We start from the raw sequence: 18,633 nt of genomic DNA, 5'->3' as shown, positions 1-18,633 counted from the left end.
AAGAGCGTCTAGCTAGAGGCCAGGAAAGGCGGTTAGTCCTGGCAGCCCGGGCAGCAAGCTGGATGCTGGGCGCCTGCGCTGAGCTGACACCGCGAGGCAGGCGCCCCATCTGCCCATTCCCTCATCTACTGGGGGATGGGCGCCCAGCCCTCAGTGGTGAGTGCCAGCACCAGGTTTCTTATTTCTGGGCGGGGATGTGTGTGTGTGTGTGTGCTGGTGGGTGTGGGGGAAAGCTGGGAGCCACGCCTCCTCTTGTGCAGCTACAGCTATTTAAAGCTGCAGGGCGGGCTCGGAGCCGCTGGTCCCCGGAGTCCCTGCTTGCCTTTCCTGTCGCCTCTTCTCAACCTAGCACAATTTCACCATGGTGGATGCCTTCTTGGGCACCTGGAAGCTGGTGGACAGCAAGAATTTCGATGACTACATGAAGGCACTGGGTGAGCGGGGCTCAGAATACTGGGTTGGGAAGGGGCTGGCCATGTGCCCAGTTCGGTGCAGAACTTCCACCCCTGGCTAGTACCCTGCACAATCACAGCATTTCACCTGGTCGTGGGCATGCGGGGCAGATGGCAAGGGGCTTCCATGGTCTGTGTCTAAGGGAGAAGGGTGAGGAGGAAGATGTGCCAGCTGATGTGGGGGGCCAGGGAGCATTTTTGACAGATTTACAATCTGGGCTTGGATAAAGATGCATTGACTGTAAAAGGCAAGAAACTGGTTATAGGAGGAAAGGCACAGAAGTGGTTTTGAAATTGGAGGGTGAATACAAGAAGGGAAAGGTGTGAAAACAGGGAGTGTACAATAGCCTAAAGAAATCGGAAGCGCCAGGATGAGAGTGGGGAATGATGAATGGGATATGAAGGCAGAGGTGAGAGGAGACACACCCAGTAGACAGCAATCCTTCTATGGGCTTGGGGACTAGATCGCTGCCTGGGTATGCCCTCTTTCTCACCAGGGAATCTGACCTTATTCTGCTGTGGTTAGACTGACCAGGCTTTAATCACTGCCAGTGCGCTTTGGGATAGTGGGGCAAAAGGCCCCAACACCAGCTGCAATGCAAAGTTCAGATGCTCATGGAGGTGGCCGTTGGAAGTTACTGGACTTCTGGAGTAGGAAAAAGTCCGAGAGGCCAAGATCTGTTAAAGGCAGGGAGGGTCTTTGATTTATGATAGGGAAGCACAAAGATTCAAAGAATTTTGGTCAAGTTCCTTGGAGATGCCATACTGTGCCTAGCAGGAGAGATGATCCATAGCAGCACCAATATGAAAAGAGATCGCTGGGTTTGCAGCAGTTCCCATTACGGGCCTTGGAGGTGCGAGTGGTAGGAATATCCTAGCTAATGATTGACCCCATCCCTTTCCCTCTAGGTTGGGCTTAGATGGAAAGGATTGATACATGCGTCCCCCCAAGCTGGGGTGTGGGAAACTGGAATGTCATTCATGGTCCAGCTACGTTCCATCCCAGGAAAGTGGGAGGTGGAGCAGGATTATGGCAGACACTTAAAGGGGTGGGGGCTCCTGGCACCTCACCTCTGCTCCTTATCCTTTCCTGAAATAGGACCCACAAGTTTTGGCTCTTAAGGCCAATGCTCTCAAATGCCCTACCCTGTACTAGGCACTATGCCCACGACTCCAGGAAGGTAGCCATTCTTGGAGAAGCAGACAGTCCTGGGCAGCTGTTGGGAAATGTCTAAGATTAGTTACTTCCTTCACCCAAACTTCCCACAGCACATGTTTGAAAAGCCAAGTCCCTGAAATTAGCTGCAACATCCTTGTTCCCCAGTTGGGCTAGAGGGCTGAGATTCCATCCAGTCCTGTTTTTTTTTTCACTATAATGAAAGGCCTGGGTTGACAAGACCCTCTCAAATCTCTGTAAAATAGTTTTAGCTTCATTTCCCCCCATGTTTTGAGAGGGAGAACTCCCAAAGAGTGCTCAGGAGGTCAAGGACTCCAATGGCAATTTTTAGTCAACTGGCACATAAGTTCAACAGAAAGGTCCTTAGATGCTGTGCTATTCATGCACCCTAATGGCTACATCTCTCTTTAGGCCACAGCAGATAGTGTTTGGGGAAACATGGTGCCAAGGATGAAACTCATGGTTTCTGCAAGCAATGCATGCAATACAGCTGAATGAACTCTCCATGGTCCTTCATCTTCAGTTTTCTAAGTAGAACACGATTCTTCATGAGTCTCCTAAATTGCCAGCTCCGTTTTCTGTCTTGGGTTCTCTTTGCTAAGCCTCTCATTCCACAACGGATGTCTTCTTTAGACATTACATCTTTCTGTAGGTCCTAAGAAACAAAGTTTCTCTTGCTGTCCTCTTGCTAGAAGTGGAACGGGCTTGCCTCACTAATGGTGGAAGTGAGACCAAGTCCCCAACTGGCCAGGCGGGGTGAATGAGCAATAGCATAGCTGCAAAGACAGCCCTTGCCCCTCTTTTTTTAGACCAAATGTTCTGATGTACAAAGAGGCCCATCCTAGCCCTAATATGTGAATGAAGTATGTGCTAAAAGGCAGAATGGCCCAGAGGGAATATTGAAGTTTTAGAGCCCAGATTTAAATCAAGTCAATCATTTCTTCTTTGACTTTAGGCAAGTCACTTCATTCCCTGAGCCCCTTTTACGAACTGAGATAAACTGTTCAGTGAAACTAGCATAGGGCATGAACTAAGTATATTGCCTTACAGTAAGCCCCAAGCAATTAGGCATATTTGGGTACTTGACCCACACTAATTCACCATCACATTGGCTTGCCTCCTGCCTCTACTCAGTACAGCTCAGCAGAGGCTCCTGGAGGCAAAAGAACATATTCCAGGGAAGTCACAACTTGAAGGGATAAAGGCTTTGCCTAAAAGCTCTTGTTCCACATGTAAACTTTGCAGAGTACACAGGGAAGCCATTCCTGGGTCAGCAGGGAAGTTTGCAGAGGGCTCAAACTAGAAGTCAGGAGACCTAGATTCAATACCAGTTTAAGCCTCTCCTAGATCTGAGATAAATGTTTCCTTTCTGCTTATCTCCATTGGTGATTGTTAACTTTTTACATCCACACACGACCACTGGTAAAATCTTATGCCATGAGGTTGAAAAAAAAAATCACTCTCCTAGATAAGCTCTCAAAGATGGAAAATTCTTGTTACTAAGTCTTTGGAAAGCAAAATTCATATTTCTCTTTCTTCAGCTGTGAAACCCGTTTAGCTGTTCATGGTGCCCTGAACACGAGTTGGGAATGTTAAGTAGCTAAGTGAGCTCTGCAGTCAAACCAAGTGGGTTTGAATTCCAGTCTATGACCCCAGGCATAAACTCAGTTTTTGCATCTATAGGGAAAATGGTAACCCTCTGGGGAGACTAAAAGGGTTGAGATAACTAACACTTGCCCTTACTTGCAGTTATTCTCATCTCAGTCCACCACTAATTTGCTGTGGCTTGCCTGTTTCTTAAGCTCCTCATCTAATGAAATCAATACTAATATCTCTCCACCATATTGATGAATGAAAACAGAAAACTGAATTTTAAAATGTTCATGTAGAGGCTGAAGCAATAGTACTGTAGGTGAGGCATTTACCAAGGGATGGGCTTGATCCTTGACACCCCTATATGGTCTCCTGAGATGTGTCCCAACCTCCCCGCACGCCCCCAAATAAAAATTAAAATGGTCATGTAGTCTTTAAAAATTTTTGTCTTTTCCCCTGTATCCAGGCTTAAGAGTTGTACACTGAGCTCTTTATACCTTACCTCTCCACTCATAACTTTCCCCTATCCTCAGGTGTGGGTTTTGCTACCAGGCAGGTGGCAGGCATGACCAAGCCTTCCACAATCATCGAAGTTAATGGGGACGTTATCACCGTGAAAACACACAGCACCTTGAAGAACACAGAGATCAGCTTCAAGCTCGGGGAGGAGTTTGATGAGACAACCGCAGATGACCGAAAGGTCAAGGTGAGTCACATTAAGTGAATAAAGATAAAGAAAGACTCTGAGACCCCGAAGGGAATAGATTACTGAGCCCTCAGGGGTAAGCTATTATGGGAGATTGACAGGAACAAGGTCCATAAAGCCTCACAGTGCTGGAATATCCAAGGCTAAATAAGAGATGTGTCCTTAGGACAAAACTACTACCTGCTACTGGGAATGGGTTACACAGAAGCAGCATATGCTTCTGACTTTAGTCTTTTCTCCAGCTCCAGGAAGGTGATCTTATGCCTGGCATGCAATAGCTCTGGTTTTCTTTCCTCTTCCATAGATAGGGAAGTTATGTGGCCCTGGCTGTAACCTCAAGTGCTTTAGGAATGAGGCCCAGAAGTCAGGGATATAAAGTGGGCAGTTTGAACTGGCCTCCAGCAGCAAAGACGGTTGCTGGGGACAAGACGAATGCTTCCTCTTCCATCTATAGTCCCTGGGATCAGCCAGTGACCTTGAGAAATTATTTCCAAATGCTGCCAGCCATAGACAGGAAAAGCTATGCCCTAGGCTTGGCGCCGCCTCAGTTGCATTTCTAGTGTGTTCTTACCAAGGTTAGTGTCCCCCTCAGTACTTGTTATCCTATAGTGTGTCTGTCCTGGAAGCTTGTCTCAGGTTACCCAATTCCTGAGCCAAGCATGAGAGAACAACTAAGGGGTTTTGACCTCTGCAGGGTATACCTAAGTATCTGAACATGGAACTAATATTTAGCCCCTTCAGCTATTTTCTCTGCTTCATAAATGCCCCCAGAAAGGAAGGGTAGGATCTAGCCGCCTTGTGGAAGAGCTGGAGCTGAGTCCATGATTACACAGGAAGCAGAAGCACAACTGGGAAAGCAGAGATGAAGCCTACCTGAGAATGGCTACCCTACCACATACTTCCATTCTCTTGGACTTAAGACCATCTTCTTCAAGGGCAAGATTTCCATTTAAATATAACAGTAATTCCTTGGGCAACCTAGGCTTTTCTAATGGGCAGAAAAATCAAAACAAAACCAAAACACTAAGCACACAGGATGTGAAGGTCCATCCCCACCCCTATCCAGCTCCAAATTTAAGGGCTTCGCAAATTCTCCTACTGTTACCTGCAGTCAGGGTCCCCTAGCCTGACCTAGAGCCTACTCCCGTAATTCCTAGAAAAGAGAGGCCTGACAAATAAGAGCCAGCTGATAAGAGGCTGGCAGCACCTATAAGACTAAATAAGCATTTGACAAGGGCTGTGGAACATTCCAAGGGCAAAATCAGCAGATGCCTGCCATCTTTCAGACAAAGGGGTCACAAGAAAACAGTAATAAAGGGCATAAAATCTAACTTCTTGATATTTCACACCACCAAGGGTCTTTTAGACATTATTTGTGATAACTCGTACGTGAGAATCTCAGGACTCCTCACTAGGCTGGCCCCAAATTCTAGGCTGGAATATACCTGTGTCTTAAAAAGATTTAATGAGTTATGGGTCTAGACTGCACAGTTAAGTGTTCAGCTTGAAGGCTGGTGGCACTTCTCAGAGCCTGGATAGTAGCCCCACTATACTGTTTACCTTTCCTTGCTTGTCAACACTTAAAGACCCCTCCTTTGCCAGCAGCAGTGGAGTAGCAGCTGAATGTAAACTAGATGTGCCGTAGAGCTCAGCTGGAGGTGGGTTACCGCAACTCTTTTCTTAGCACCAACATTAGTCTGGGTAACTCTATTTTCTGTGAAATCAGTGCACAGACCCCCCACCCCACCCCCCTCCAATTCCTCAGTTCCTGACTCACATCACAGCTTGGACCTCTACCCTCTCTCTACAGACCACTGTGACACTGGATGGAGGCAAACTTGTCCAGGTACAGAAGTGGGATGGGAAAGAGTCAACACTTGTGCGGGAGTTAATTGATGGAAAACTCATCTTGGTAAGATGGACAACTCTCAAACCTCTCATAATTGGTCACTATACTCTTGTCCCTTCAGCCAAGCCTGCTATAAAAAGGAACAATAGAAACTGGGAAAATGCAGGGCAGAGGTAGGGTTGGGTGGTTTTTGGTAGAATTTTCTGTGTAGTGACTTTGAATTGATACAGCTGAGGTTCATATTTTGATATACTGGTTGCATGATTTTGGACTTGTGCCTTCTTCAAGCCCAACTGCAATATAATTACACTAACCTTGTAGGGCCACTAGAAAGTGTTAAGGAGATAATGGATGCATAACACAAAGTGCTCTATAGTTTCTTCATCTTGTGTTCCCCTTTGCCCAGGTTCAATTAATTCTGATCCAGACCATCAAGGAAAGCTCCATCTGCCACAGTATTCCCTTCCCTGTCCCCTTCAGGACCATACTGCCACACGCAGAGCCTTTGAACAGATATTGACCAGTAACCACCCTTTCTCATATTTTTCATATATATATATATTTTGCTTTTAGGGTCACACCCGGTGATGCACAGGGGTTAGTTACTCCTGGCTCAGCACTCAGGAATTACCCTTGATGGTGCTCAGGGGACCATATGGGATGCTGGGAATCGAACCCAGGTCGGCCGCGTGCAATGCAAACACCCTGCCCACTGTACTATTGCTCCAGCCCCAGTAACCGTCCTTTCTACTTCATTCCAGCCCCACCTTTTCTCAGTAATCTCTGTGTTTGGCCTACCACATGTATCTGGATAGGACCACAATCTGTATAGGAGATTGATAACCCAGGTGGCAAATCTGTCTGTTCAGGGACAAACTTTGAGACTTTACATAAAAAATATGGTATTGACTAAACACTTTTAGACCCACCAGTAGAAACAGCATCAATTAGCAGTGGTCTCTGCCTCATAACTCTGTACAGCTTCAGGTTTTCATGTCAGCATCTTCACAGACCCTTTATCCTGCCCACCATATTCTTGAATTTACATGAAAAGTGATCCCTACAGAATTAAGAATGAGGTACCAAGGGTCGGGGATATAGGTCAGCAGCAAAATATTTGCCTTGCATGTGTATGGCTCTGAGTTGGTACCGAAACAAAACAAACTCATTAAAAAAAAAATTCTCACCTGATATAGCCCTAAGCATTGCTGGAGTGACTCCCAACACAAGAATCTGAACATTTTTACTCACTTATTTGTCTACTATGTGCACTATGCAGAAATGAAGAGGAATGGTGAAAGGGTAATAGAAATACAAACTGGGATCTTGATCAAGTTATTTCCTATTTCACAGCTCTTTTTTCCAAAAGTTTTTTGTCTTGGTGAGAACTTATTTTGATATACATGAGACTAAAGCTTCAAATGAGCGATAGCATAGCAGTAGGGTGTTTGCCTTGCATGCGGCCGACTCGGCCGACCTGGGTTCAATTCCTCCACCCCTCTTGAAGAGCCCGGCAAGGTACCGAGAGTATCTCACCCACACGGCAAAGCCTGGCAAGCTACCCGTGACATATTCAATATGCCAAACACAGTAACAAGTCTCACAATGGAGACGTTGCTGGGCCCGTTTGAGCAAATCAATGAATAGCGGGAGGACAGTGCTACAGTGCAGTGCTACTCAAATTTTACATCTGCAATCAGACATACCTTAGACTTTCTGAGATGTAACTGTCTCTTAATGTTAGGTGATAGACTGCCTTCATGTTGCCAACAGTCACTGCTGGTTATAAAACAAACAACACCCAACAACAAGAAAAAAAAAAAAGCTCATTTTCCAGACTAGGAATGTTGCTCAATGTAAAGCAATTGCTTTACATGTGTGAGGCACTGGGGGTTAAGTAAGTAAGTAAGTAAGTAAATAAATAAATAAAAGCACTGTAATTCCTCTTTGAGAAAATTGGGAATTTTTGCCCTTTTTTTTGAGGAAGAGGATGGGAAGGCGGTGCGAGAGAATGTAAAGAATGAACCCAATGCCTCACATATGCAAGGCAAGTACTTAACGCTGAGCTACATTCCCAGTTCAACAATGCCTATCTTAAAGCCTTAGTACATTAGTTAAAAATATAGAAAGACAATATAAACACAGCTCAGTGTAGTACAGCACATGCGTTGCATGTGGGAGGCCCAGGTGCAAACTCTGGAGCAACATGGTTTCCCAAGCACTGCAAGGAGTGGCCTTTGAGCAGGAGAGTATTTTAGCACTGTAAGGTGTGGTACCAAAAAACAAATGTGCAAAAAAATACAAAAGCCAAAAAGAAAGGAGACAGTAAAAAGAAGACGGACAAGAAAAATGTAAAAGAAAAAAATAAACATATATGTAAGGTACTAGGCATGGATAGGCAGTCCAGATTAGAAAAGTGTTAGAATGAATGGACCAGAAAGATAGTACAGTAGGTAGGGTGCTTGCCTTGCACTTGGCTGATCCAGGTTTAATCACCAGCATCCTATATAGTCCCCTGAAGCTGCCAGGAGTGATTCCTGAGTGCAGAGCCAGGAGTAACCTCTAAGCAAAGAGTATTTCTAGGGGCTGAGGAGACAGCTCATGGGTCAAGAGTACATGCTGTACAAGGATCTGACTTTGATCCCTGCCATCACATGGCTCCTATGGCACCACCTGTAGAGTCATGGAGAACCTCGAGCATTACCAGGGTGGCCCCAATGACACAGCTGGGCCTGAGCAATACGGAATCACTAGGCCTTCACATTGAACCATCGAGCTCAGTTGGTTGAGGACTGCCAAGAGTGGCACCCAAGCTCCCTGAGCAGGTTTCGGTGTCAGCATTTGATCTAGATGCCTGGGAAACTCCCTCCCCACCCCCTGCGGGGGGGGGGGGGGGAACAGTGCTCTGATGTCTGCCTACCCTCACATTTTTCTAATCTGTTTTTCCTTTCAGACACTCACCTACGGCAATGTAGTTTGCACTCGCACTTATGAAAAAGACGCATGACTTGCCTACTCCTTCATGATGCTCTTCTGTCAACTGACTACTCTGGACTCAGAACCAGATTGCCTCAATTTTTCCTGTCATTTTGTATAACTCCACCATGGTTGGGGAATTCTGGAGTCAGGTAGCCCCAGCATGGTTTCAATTCCACTTCCAATTGTGTTTTTTTTTTTAATTGCATACAAAGGATGCTCTGAGGTCAATAAACAGAGCCAAAGCCATTCAGTTGTCTTTTTTGCCTTGGTGATATAACTTTGGGAGTCTTGATTTTCCTTATTTGTCAAGAGAGTAAGCAGAAATGACTGCCTGAAGTCATGCAAAAAGCAGCACTGGATGAAAGACTGAAACAGATAGTCTTTGGGACAGTGTTAGGCAGCTGATTATCTTACATGCTCAATAATTAAACAGCTGTTCCTGTATTTTACCTTTACATTACCTCCCTATGACCAAATGATCTAGTTCAACCTGGAATGAGTAATCAATGGCAGGGCTTCACCATGACTGCCTTGTGAAGCACCACCTCAAACCCATTCCCTACTGAATGTTCTTGGGTCTGGATAGTTGCTGGATGATTTGGAATGCTGTGGTCTCTAAAATGCAAACTTGAGACACAGGATCCAAGCTTGGCCATTAGTAGAGGGGGAAGTGACCGTTGGCCAAGATAACTACCAAGCTCCAACCTAGGCCATTACTTATGGTTACAATTCTCACTAATCAGCTCTAGAGGAAGAGGTCATTTGATCATTAGAAAGAGAGTGATTATAGGTTATCTCCTAAGAGGCTGTGACCTAATAGGTATAAGTGCTTCTAGCTTATACCACACTTAAGCTGCTCTTCAAGGTTTGGGGTAACATATTAAGTGCTTTTCTATCAACTAATGCAGACTCAGTGACTTTTAAGTCCAAAAGTTACCTGGGAAGGATTACAGTAATAAAAACTTCCACAAAGTTTAGAACCAAACACACTTCATTTAGTGCCAGGAATTTAAGCAGAAACCTGAAGTGCAACCAACTGACTCACACAGTAGTAAATACAAAGTAGAACAAAGTAGAACAATAATCTTAGCTCAAGCTATCTGGTGAAATGTCACACAAAAGCTCAGTCACTGCAAACAATGGTTTTCTGGCTGTGACCACAATGGTTATCTAGCGTAGAGTCATATTAAGGGGTGTGGAAAAAGTGAGCACCACTTCTCACCATGTTCTACCTCATACTGCCACTCTACCTCTGCCACCATATTGGATGCAGCAGAGATTACCCAATAATCAGTAAAGGGCAGCACTACAACTACAGCCAGACTCACCACAGTAGTACCACCTGTGGCTCTAGCCTAGATTCCCCCATACAGGAATCTAGTTCTGGCAGTGGCAGCTGCAGAGGGTAATAGGACCTTCTGCTGAATGAAGTTGAATGAATGAATGGGTGAGCTGCATGGGGTCACTTGCAAAGGGACCAAAAACATAAGGAAACAACTCATTCAAGCAGATGTTTCTGACACCTAACTCCCAAACCTGCCAGCTGCGTCAGGGGAAGTCATCTCCCAAGGGAGAGAAGTCAATGGGGTGGGAGGTCATTCCTCAGTATCAAGGCTTTCTAGGAGCCATGGCGTTAAGGCACAAGGCTCCTGGTCCTCCTCTCAACCACCACCCCTTTCACTCTTTCTACTCTCACTCCTTGTGCTTCTTCTTGTGCTTCTTCTTCTTTTTCTTCTTCTTTGCTGCCTTGCTGTCTTTTGATGAGTGTCTTGCCCTCTTGCCTGTATCACTCTCAGAGTCTGAGCTGTCAGAGTCAGATGATTTCCTGTCTCTGTGTTTCTTTTTCTTCTTTTCCTAAGGAGAAAATAAGAAAGCTCAACATAGTGAAGCCAAAACCAGGTTCAATACCTTGCACCTTTCTGCCCTGACCCGCAGCAGGAAGGATCCAAGTGTGAAGCCAGTAATAAGCCCTGAGCCCCACTAGGTATGGCCCACCCCTCACACCCCAATCCTACAAAAAAACCAAAAACCAAAAACAAAACAGTACCTATGTCACAAGTCTGTGTGAAGATTTAATGAAATAGAATATGGCTCAAGCTACTGGCCTCTGATAACACAGGCATATAGATCATGCAACTAGAAATCTTCTAAGTTTTTCTCTGTGACACAAGGCTTCTCTTCCTGTATGAGAGGCTTCATGGTGTGGAGGTCAAGTAACAAATTTAGAATAAAAATTAAGTTCAAATACCACTGTGCCACTTACCAGGTTAGGAAACTTGGAATGTCTTAACCCTTTTACACCTCAGTTTTCTTTTTACTAAGTTTCAAATAATAAAAACTGACTTCAAGGGATGCTATGAAGTAGGCTGTAGAGATAGCTCAAAGGACTGGAGTATATGCTTTGCAAAATGGGAATCCTGGGCTTGATCCCTGATACCCTATGTTTCCTAAGCACCACTAGGTGTGATTCCCAACCAATGAGCAAGAAGAGCTCCCAAGAGCCACCAGATATGACCCAAAAATCCACCTACCCTCAAAAAGTAAAATTAAGCACACGGGCTGGGAAGATAGCCCAAAAGGCTGAGCTCTGCAGTTGAAGTCCTGGTTTCAATTGCAGTACTGCATGGTCCCTCAAGCACCACTGAATATGGTCCAAAAACTCGGAGGGAAAAGAAGACAAAAAAAAAATGGTGCTGGGGCCTTTGACATAGTATAGCAGTTAAGGCGTTTGCCGTGCATGCTGCAGACCCAGGTTCCATCCCCAATATCCCATATGGTTCCTCCAGTACCACCAAGTTTGACTCTTGAGTGCAAAGTCAGGAGTAATCCCGCAGCACCACCACGTGTAGCACCAAAACAAAGCAAAAGAAATGGGCTTGGGGTCGAGAGACAGTAAGATGCCTGCCTTTTATGCAGGTGACACAGGTTCAATCCCAGGCACAACATATAGTCTCCCAAATCCCTCCAGGAATGATTTCTGAGTACTGCTGGGTGTGAACCCTCAAAACCCAACAACAGGAAAGATAAATGAGCTGGAGAGATAGTACAGGAAGTAAAGCATTTGCCCTGTATGCAGTTTGTCAACCCCAGTTTGATCCCTGGCATTGAATATGGGCTCCCAAGCACCCTGGGTTGCTCCTGATTACAATTCCCTCCAAACCTATTCTAGCCTGGAGGAATTACTGTATCACTGTCGTCTTGTTGTTCACTGATTTGCTCGAGTGGGCGCCAGTAACGTCTCCATTTGTCCCAGCCCTGAGATTTTAGCACCCTCTCCTTACTCATCTTCCCAACCTGCCATATTGGAGGCTCTTTCATGGTCAGAGGAATGAGACCCATTATTGTTATTGTTTTTGGTATATCGAATACCCCACAGGTAGCTTGCCAGGCTCTGCTGTGCAGGCGGGATACTCTCAGTAGCCTGGAGGAATAAGGAAGGAAATTGATTACTATTTTATATCCAAATGGCTAGTTTATAATGACTTCTGCATCTGTATTATTATATTTTGGTTTGAGGGCTGGCAAGCTCCCCGTGGTGTATTCGATATGCCAAAAACAGTAATAAACAAGTCTCACCATGGAGACATTACTGGTGCCTTCTTGAGCAAATCAATGAACGGGAGGACAGTGCTACAGTGCTACCTCATACCCAACCTCTCAAGAGATTTCTCAAAAAAAGCTCCACCTTAAGAATATATTCATGGGGGTATGGTGCTGCCAGCAGGTCAATCTCTGTACCTGTGAGGCGAGTGCATCAGAAGCCTGATGGTACCGCCAGACTTTCAGATACCCCAAAATTGCTGCTGTGCCTTTGGCCAGACCCCAAAAACTTGGGGCAAACTTTACCAAGAAAATAAACGGCCAATATTTAGGTATGTGGGAGACACACCCACAAACCACCTCCGGCTCAGCTATATAACTGGAGACACGCTTTCCCTCCCAGGGAGGCATGGAGCTGTAGTTTAATGCATAGTGCATTCACTTTTCTGCCACAAGCTGCCGGGCTCTGGTTTAAGTCCTTGTGCCTCTGGAGTCATGGCCATGCCGGAGAGTCGCTAGTGGGGGGCAACACGTGACCTCAGTTGGGTATGAAGGGCTAGCCGGTACCGGCCCCCTTCCCGTGAGGCTGCAGTTGACCTGTCACTGCCAGCTCATACCTGGCTTTTCAATAAGCTCTGAGGCAGCGGCCACCTTGCTGCCAGGCGAGGGGTGGGGGGCGGCGGGGAGGGGCAGGGGGGAGGAAGGGGGGGAGGCAGAAGGGAGAGACACCTTTTCCCTCCCGGGGAGGCATGGTGCCATAGTTTAAAGTATAGTCCATTTACTTTTCTGCTGCAAGCTGCCGGGCTCTGGTTTAAGTCCTTGTGCCTCTGGAGCCATAGCCGTGCTGGAGAGCCGCTCATGGGGCTAGTTTGCTATTTCTTAACCTTGACCTTAGCCATATAGTTTCTACATGAAGCCAGAAAATTTCTTTTTAAAAGGGTAAGTTAAATCACATCATCTGCCTAGCCAAGACCTCTGATGACTTCCATCTCACTCTAACTGAAAGCTCAAGCCCTTATACTCCTATAAGAATCTACATAATTGGTCTTCTCTAATTTCCTCTCCTACCATGCTCTCCTCATTCACTTGACTCCAGTCACACCAAACTTCTTATTCTTCCTTACACATGCCAAGCTCACTGCCAAGAGCAGCTACTTCACTTGTTTTATATCCAAATAGCTAGTTTATAAAGACTCCCCTTTTTATTAATTGAACAACTTGCTTCCTCACTTTCTTTTCTGCCCTTACCACAGTATGTAAAATGGCAAGTCACCTGTTTTCTTTAATCCTAGTCTCAACCAATTTTTTTCTCATAGCACCACTATCAGAACTGTTTTGTTTTCACTTGTCAATTTACTGTTGTCCCCAGTGACATCTAAAGTGCCAAGAAGAGGAGGTTGGATAGGTAGTACAGTGGGTAGGGTGACTGCCTTGCATGTGTCAGCCTGGATTCAATTCTGAGAACCCTATGTAGTCCCCCAAGTACTGCCAGGAGTGATGCCTGAGTACATAAGTCCTGAGCATAGTTGGGTGTTTTGGCCACTATGCACGACTCTTATATGCTAGGCAACATGATAAACAGGTAACATGCTTTTATTTATTCTGAGCCATTTCCTGGTTGCCCAATTTGCCGAGTAACTTCTGTCTTTGAGGCTTTACTTTAGACATTCTCTCCCATTAGAAAGCAGAAGCGGTGCAAAATTGCAATCATGCTTCTGGCTGGACTCTACTGTCTTGGGACTGGGCCTCACCCAGAAATCTGCTGAAATTCAAGTACGCAGGTCTTTGTGACTGAAACGTCCAGGCTTTCTTGGAGACAGGATGGGGTACCTTCCTCTACCTCCCTGTACTTCCAGAAGCCCCAGCAGTCATGCCCACACAAAGCCGCCATCAGTTAAAAATTTAACTCCAGTTGTATCACCCAGTTCAAATTCTGGATTTCCTGGAGTACACAGCTGCCTTTGCGGCTGAGCAACATCTCCAAACTCTACAACACTGTCCAGTAGTATAGCACTACAGATTGGACGGGATGTAACATAGAAGGCAACCAATCCCGCCCCAAGGAACCCAGCCCCGGCAACCAAAAACCTCCAGAACTCAGCCACCACCATGCTCACAGCCACTCCCCGCATGCTTGGGCTGAACCCCACCCACAAGTGAACCTATTCCTGGACCACGCAGCTGCAAATGTGGCCGCACCACAACTCATACCTTACACCACTCATATTCCAAGAGTACCGCACCACATTTTTTTTTTTTACTGTTAGTGATCTCTTATAGAGGGGCTTAATGGCCCCTCGGTGAAATACAACAATCTTCACACTCCTCTAAAGAAATTTTTTTTTGGGGGGGGGGTCACACACGGCAAAGCTCAGGAGTTACTCCTGGTTCTGCACTCAGGAATTATTCCTGGCAGTGCTCAGGGGACCATATGGGATGCTGGGAATCGAATCTGGGTCAGCTGCGTGCAAAGCAAATGTCCTACCCACTGTACTATCAATCCAGCCCCTCTAAAGAAACTTTTTTTTTATTAGTGAGACACCATGAGGTACAGTTGTAGACTTACAAATTTTTGTGCTTGGGTTTCAATTACACAATGATCAAATACCCATCCCTCCACCAGTGCCCATTTCCCACCACCACGGATCCCAGTATCCCTCCCATCCCCCCATCTCCCCACCCCTAAAGAAACTTTTTTGGTAGCATTTTCAGTGGTTTTTCATGACAAACAACACAAAATCAATTATTTTATTCTGCTTGTTACAGTAACACGAAAGGCTTAGTCTGTGACACTATCTTAGTAATTCCTCATACAAGGACTTACTGTCTCCATGGTGAGATACAATTTACACTAATTTACTTTTAAGGAAATATTTTTTGATCATTCTTTAGCATTTATTTATAATAAGCAATAAAAACAAATTATTGTGAGCCTGCTATGGGGGCAGGCTTGAGGGGTGATCGGGAAAATTAGAGACAATGGTGGAGGGAAGATGATAATTGTGGTGGAATTGGTGCTGGAATACTGAATAACTCTAACAAATCATTATGAACAACTTTGCAAACCACAGTATTTATAAAAAGTGTGTGTGTGTGTGGGGGGGAAATTTACATAAGTAGGCCTTACCTATTTCATGTAAACTCCAAAATTAGCAAAAGAATTTCTTTAAAAGTTTTATTAAAGAAAGGTAAAGTATGAAAAGTATGATTAGTACCATAATCAGATCCAAATATAAAATAAAATTTAATGTAATACACTTTAGATTCAAAGTTTGAGAACTTATGCATATGAGATAAGCATTTATTGTATTGTATTAAAGGGTTCTATTTTTCTTATTTACATAGGCTAAAATCATATAGCAATCACAAATTGGATCTGACTGACTTATTTTCTGATCATTCTATTTGCCATCTTTTGCTATTCAGTTTTGTTGAAACAAGTAATATAAAGTAAATTTGATATGTGCCTAAGGAAGCAAATTAGGGATGGGAGGGAAAATGGGGACAATTGGTGGAGGGAAGGTCACACTGGTGGTGCTGGAATACTAAATGCTTAAAACAACTGTATAATTAACAACTCTGGGCTGGAGCGATAGCCGAGCAGGTAGGGCATTTGCCTTGCACGTGGCTGACCCGGCCAACCTGGGTTCGATTCCTCTGCCCCTCTCGGAGAGCCTGACAAGCTACTGAGAGTATCTTGCCCGCACGGTAAAGCCTGGCAAGCTCCCCATGATATATTCGATATGCCAAACAGTAACAACCGTCTTACAATGGAGACATTACTGGGACCACTCGAGCAAATCGCTGAACAACAGGAGGACAGTGCAGTGCAATTAACTCTGTAAATCACGGTGTTTTTAATAAAAATAAATTTTAAAAAAAGAAAGAAAAAAGTGGGACAATAAAGCAGAGTTGTGAAACACAGATGAGACCCAAATAGCCTATTTCTGACTTTTTGGCCCCAAGTTACGGTGATTCAGCCATACTTCATTTCCTGTTGTTGGATTTCTCTAGGAAACAAAAATCCAGGACCCTTGGGGCTGGAGCAATACTACAGCAGGGAGGGCATTTGCCTTGCATGAGGCCAACCTGGGTTCAATCCCTGACATCCCATATGGTACCCCAAGCATCGCTGGGAATAATTTTTGAATGAAGAGCCAGGAGTAACTCCTGAGCATCGCTGGGTGTGATCCAAAACAAACAAACAAACAAACAAACAAAAAACCCCAAAAATCCAGGGCCCAAGGATGTGGCTTGGTGGTAAAGTGCTGCCCTGCATGCATAAAGTTGTGAGTTTGATGCCTAGCACCACCTCTACATAATCAAATGGTATAACCACACCCGTACTGCAATCCCTAGAGTTACAATGAAGTGCCCCTCTGGTGTACTGCTATCAAGTGTAAGACACTATCAAGCACCATAACCAAGAATGTAAGCAGCACAACAAAGTGTGCAACCCCCTGAAGGGGCGCTCAGAAAGATAGCTCAAAGGACTGAGTGTGTGCATTGGGTTTGATCCCTGGCACTGGACAGTACCCCATATTCCTCCAAAGAAACAAAAAGAAAAAACAAACCAAAATGAGAAGGAATAGAAAGGTAGAGAAACAGTAATTCCCTTAGAGTGCTTGTCTTTTGTTACCAGATATCTTTTGATAAGTCTCCTTCCCTTCATACTAGTAACTGTTTGGGTATAGGTGCTGTGTCTAACCTTTAGCTTCATATGAGTTACTTATCATACATGTCTTTCACATACTAAGCATTCCTGCTATTCAGTACCTAGTTAGTAACAAGGACTGCTAAAGATATTTCTGTCCAAATGAATATACATTGGCCAATGAACAATGTGAGAGCTTAGAGGAGCCAATCCCATGCAAAAAAAAAAAAAATCACATACAATTTTTAATTCCCCCAAATCTCAACAACTATTGACCAGGTTGGCCACATGCAAAGCAAGCACGTTACCCTGCTGTACTGTACTGTACTGTACTGTACTGTATCTCTGGACCAACCCCTGTACAATCTCTCTGGTCCCACAAATACACTTTCTTTTCTTCTTCTTTTTTTTTTTTTTGCTTTCTGGGTCATATCCGGCGATGCACCACAGGGGTTACTCCTGGCTCATGCACTCAGAAATTACTCCTGTCGGTGCTCGGGGGACCATATGGGATGCTGGGAATTGAACCCGGGCCAGCCACGTGCAAGGCAAACGTCCTACCCACTGTGCTATTGCTCCAGCCCCTACACTTTCATTTTTACCAACACTAGAATAACACTTTTCTTGAACTCTTCTGCTGGAACTAGTAGAGAGGAAAAAGAACTAAATGAAACAGGCACTCTCACTTATTTTACTACTACACACAAATAAGTACCTTCTGGAAAGACAAACTGATAAGGACGTATCTATAAGCCCTAAAGCCCTAATGAAATAGTCTTATTTAAGAATTTATCCCAAAATAACCAGGGGGCTGGAGTGATAGTACAGCAAGTAGGGTGCTTACCTTGAACATGACTAATGCACCCCAGCAGCCCCTATGGTTCCCTAATCACAGAGAAGAGTAATTCCTGTGTGCAGAGTCATGAGTAATGAGTATTTTATTTGTGGCGCCAAAAAACAAACAAACAAAAAAAAAACAAAACCCAAATAACCAGTTAGAGAAGTAGTCAAGGCTGCAAAGATAGCTCAGACTGCAAGAGAGAATATTTTAGATTCTAGAGGGTGGGTTTGTCCCTGACATAGCACGGTCTTCCAACCTCCATATGTAGCCCTTGAGCACTGACAGGTGTGGCCCTAAAATAAGAAAAATTAAAATCCAACAATAGGAAAATTTGAAAAAAAAAATCAGATAATCAAAAGGTACAATGTCATATACTGTTCTGAAAGCACTGGGGTTATTTTGGGTGGTGTTGAGGGGGGTTCACAATCACAATCACAATCACAACCATCCTGTTATTCGTCGATTGCCTCGAGCAGGCCCCAGTAACGTCTCCTTCGTCCTAGCCCTGAGATTTTTAAGAAAAGTGCCATATTCAAGGCTCTTTCAGAGTTAGGAGAATGAGACCCTTCATTGTTACTGGTATTTGGTATATTGGGTACGCCACGGGGAGTTTGCCAGACTCTGCCGTGTGGACAGGTTACATTCGGTAGCCTGCCAGTTTGTCTAAAGTAGGAATGAGATGATAAGATGTCGCGCGGCCGCAAATGCGGAGCTTCTGGGAGCTGGGTTTTATAGTCTCTGAATCTTGGCCGTTGAGGGGGGTTAGTTTTTTTTTTTTTCTTGTTTGGACGCCACATCTGGCAGTGCCCAGAACTTATTCCTGGCTCTGAGCTGAGGCATCA

General features: G+C 44.9%; 2 protein-coding genes across 2 annotated transcripts in view; one reads left to right on the top strand and one right to left on the bottom strand.

Moving 5' to 3' along the window:
* Positions 1-278: 278 nt before the first annotated feature.
* Positions 279-9,002, top strand: FABP3 (fatty acid binding protein 3). The gene is made up of 4 exons (XM_056123156.1): positions 279-434; positions 3,756-3,928; positions 5,739-5,840; positions 8,731-9,002. The coding sequence occupies exons 1-4, from the start codon at positions 362-364 to the stop codon at positions 8,782-8,784; spliced, it is 402 nt and encodes a 133-aa protein (XP_055979131.1). The 5' UTR covers positions 279-361; the 3' UTR covers positions 8,785-9,002.
* A 727-nt stretch (positions 9,003-9,729) lies between these two features.
* ZCCHC17 (zinc finger CCHC-type containing 17) overlaps positions 9,730-18,633 on the bottom strand; it is a 52,570-nt gene continuing 43,666 nt past the window's right edge. Inside the window, exon 8 of the mRNA XM_056122940.1 lies at positions 9,730-10,610. Coding sequence (XP_055978915.1) covers positions 10,449-10,610 — 162 coding nt within the window. The 3' untranslated portion in view covers positions 9,730-10,448. The remainder of the gene's footprint in view (positions 10,611-18,633) is intronic.

The sequence above is a fragment of the Sorex fumeus genome, unplaced genomic scaffold (assembly GCF_029834395.1).
Source record: "Sorex fumeus unplaced genomic scaffold, SorFum_2.1 ptg000047l, whole genome shotgun sequence".
NCBI classification, from domain to species: domain Eukaryota; kingdom Metazoa; phylum Chordata; class Mammalia; order Eulipotyphla; family Soricidae; genus Sorex; species Sorex fumeus.
Note: the sequence above shows the minus strand (reverse complement) of the source record. Positions and strands in the feature narration are given on the sequence as shown.

Excerpts from the sequence above, each read along its gene's own strand:
- FABP3 (XM_056123156.1), top strand. The coding sequence starts at position 362 with ATGGTGGATGCCTTCTTGGGCACCTGGAAGCTGGTGGACAGCAAGAAT. Across the intron at positions 3,929-5,738 it reads CAGATGACCGAAAGGTCAAG|ACCACTGTGACACTGGATGG; the intron begins GTGAGTCACATT and ends CTCTCTCTACAG. Across the intron at positions 5,841-8,730 it reads TTGATGGAAAACTCATCTTG|ACACTCACCTACGGCAATGT; the intron begins GTAAGATGGACA and ends TTTTCCTTTCAG.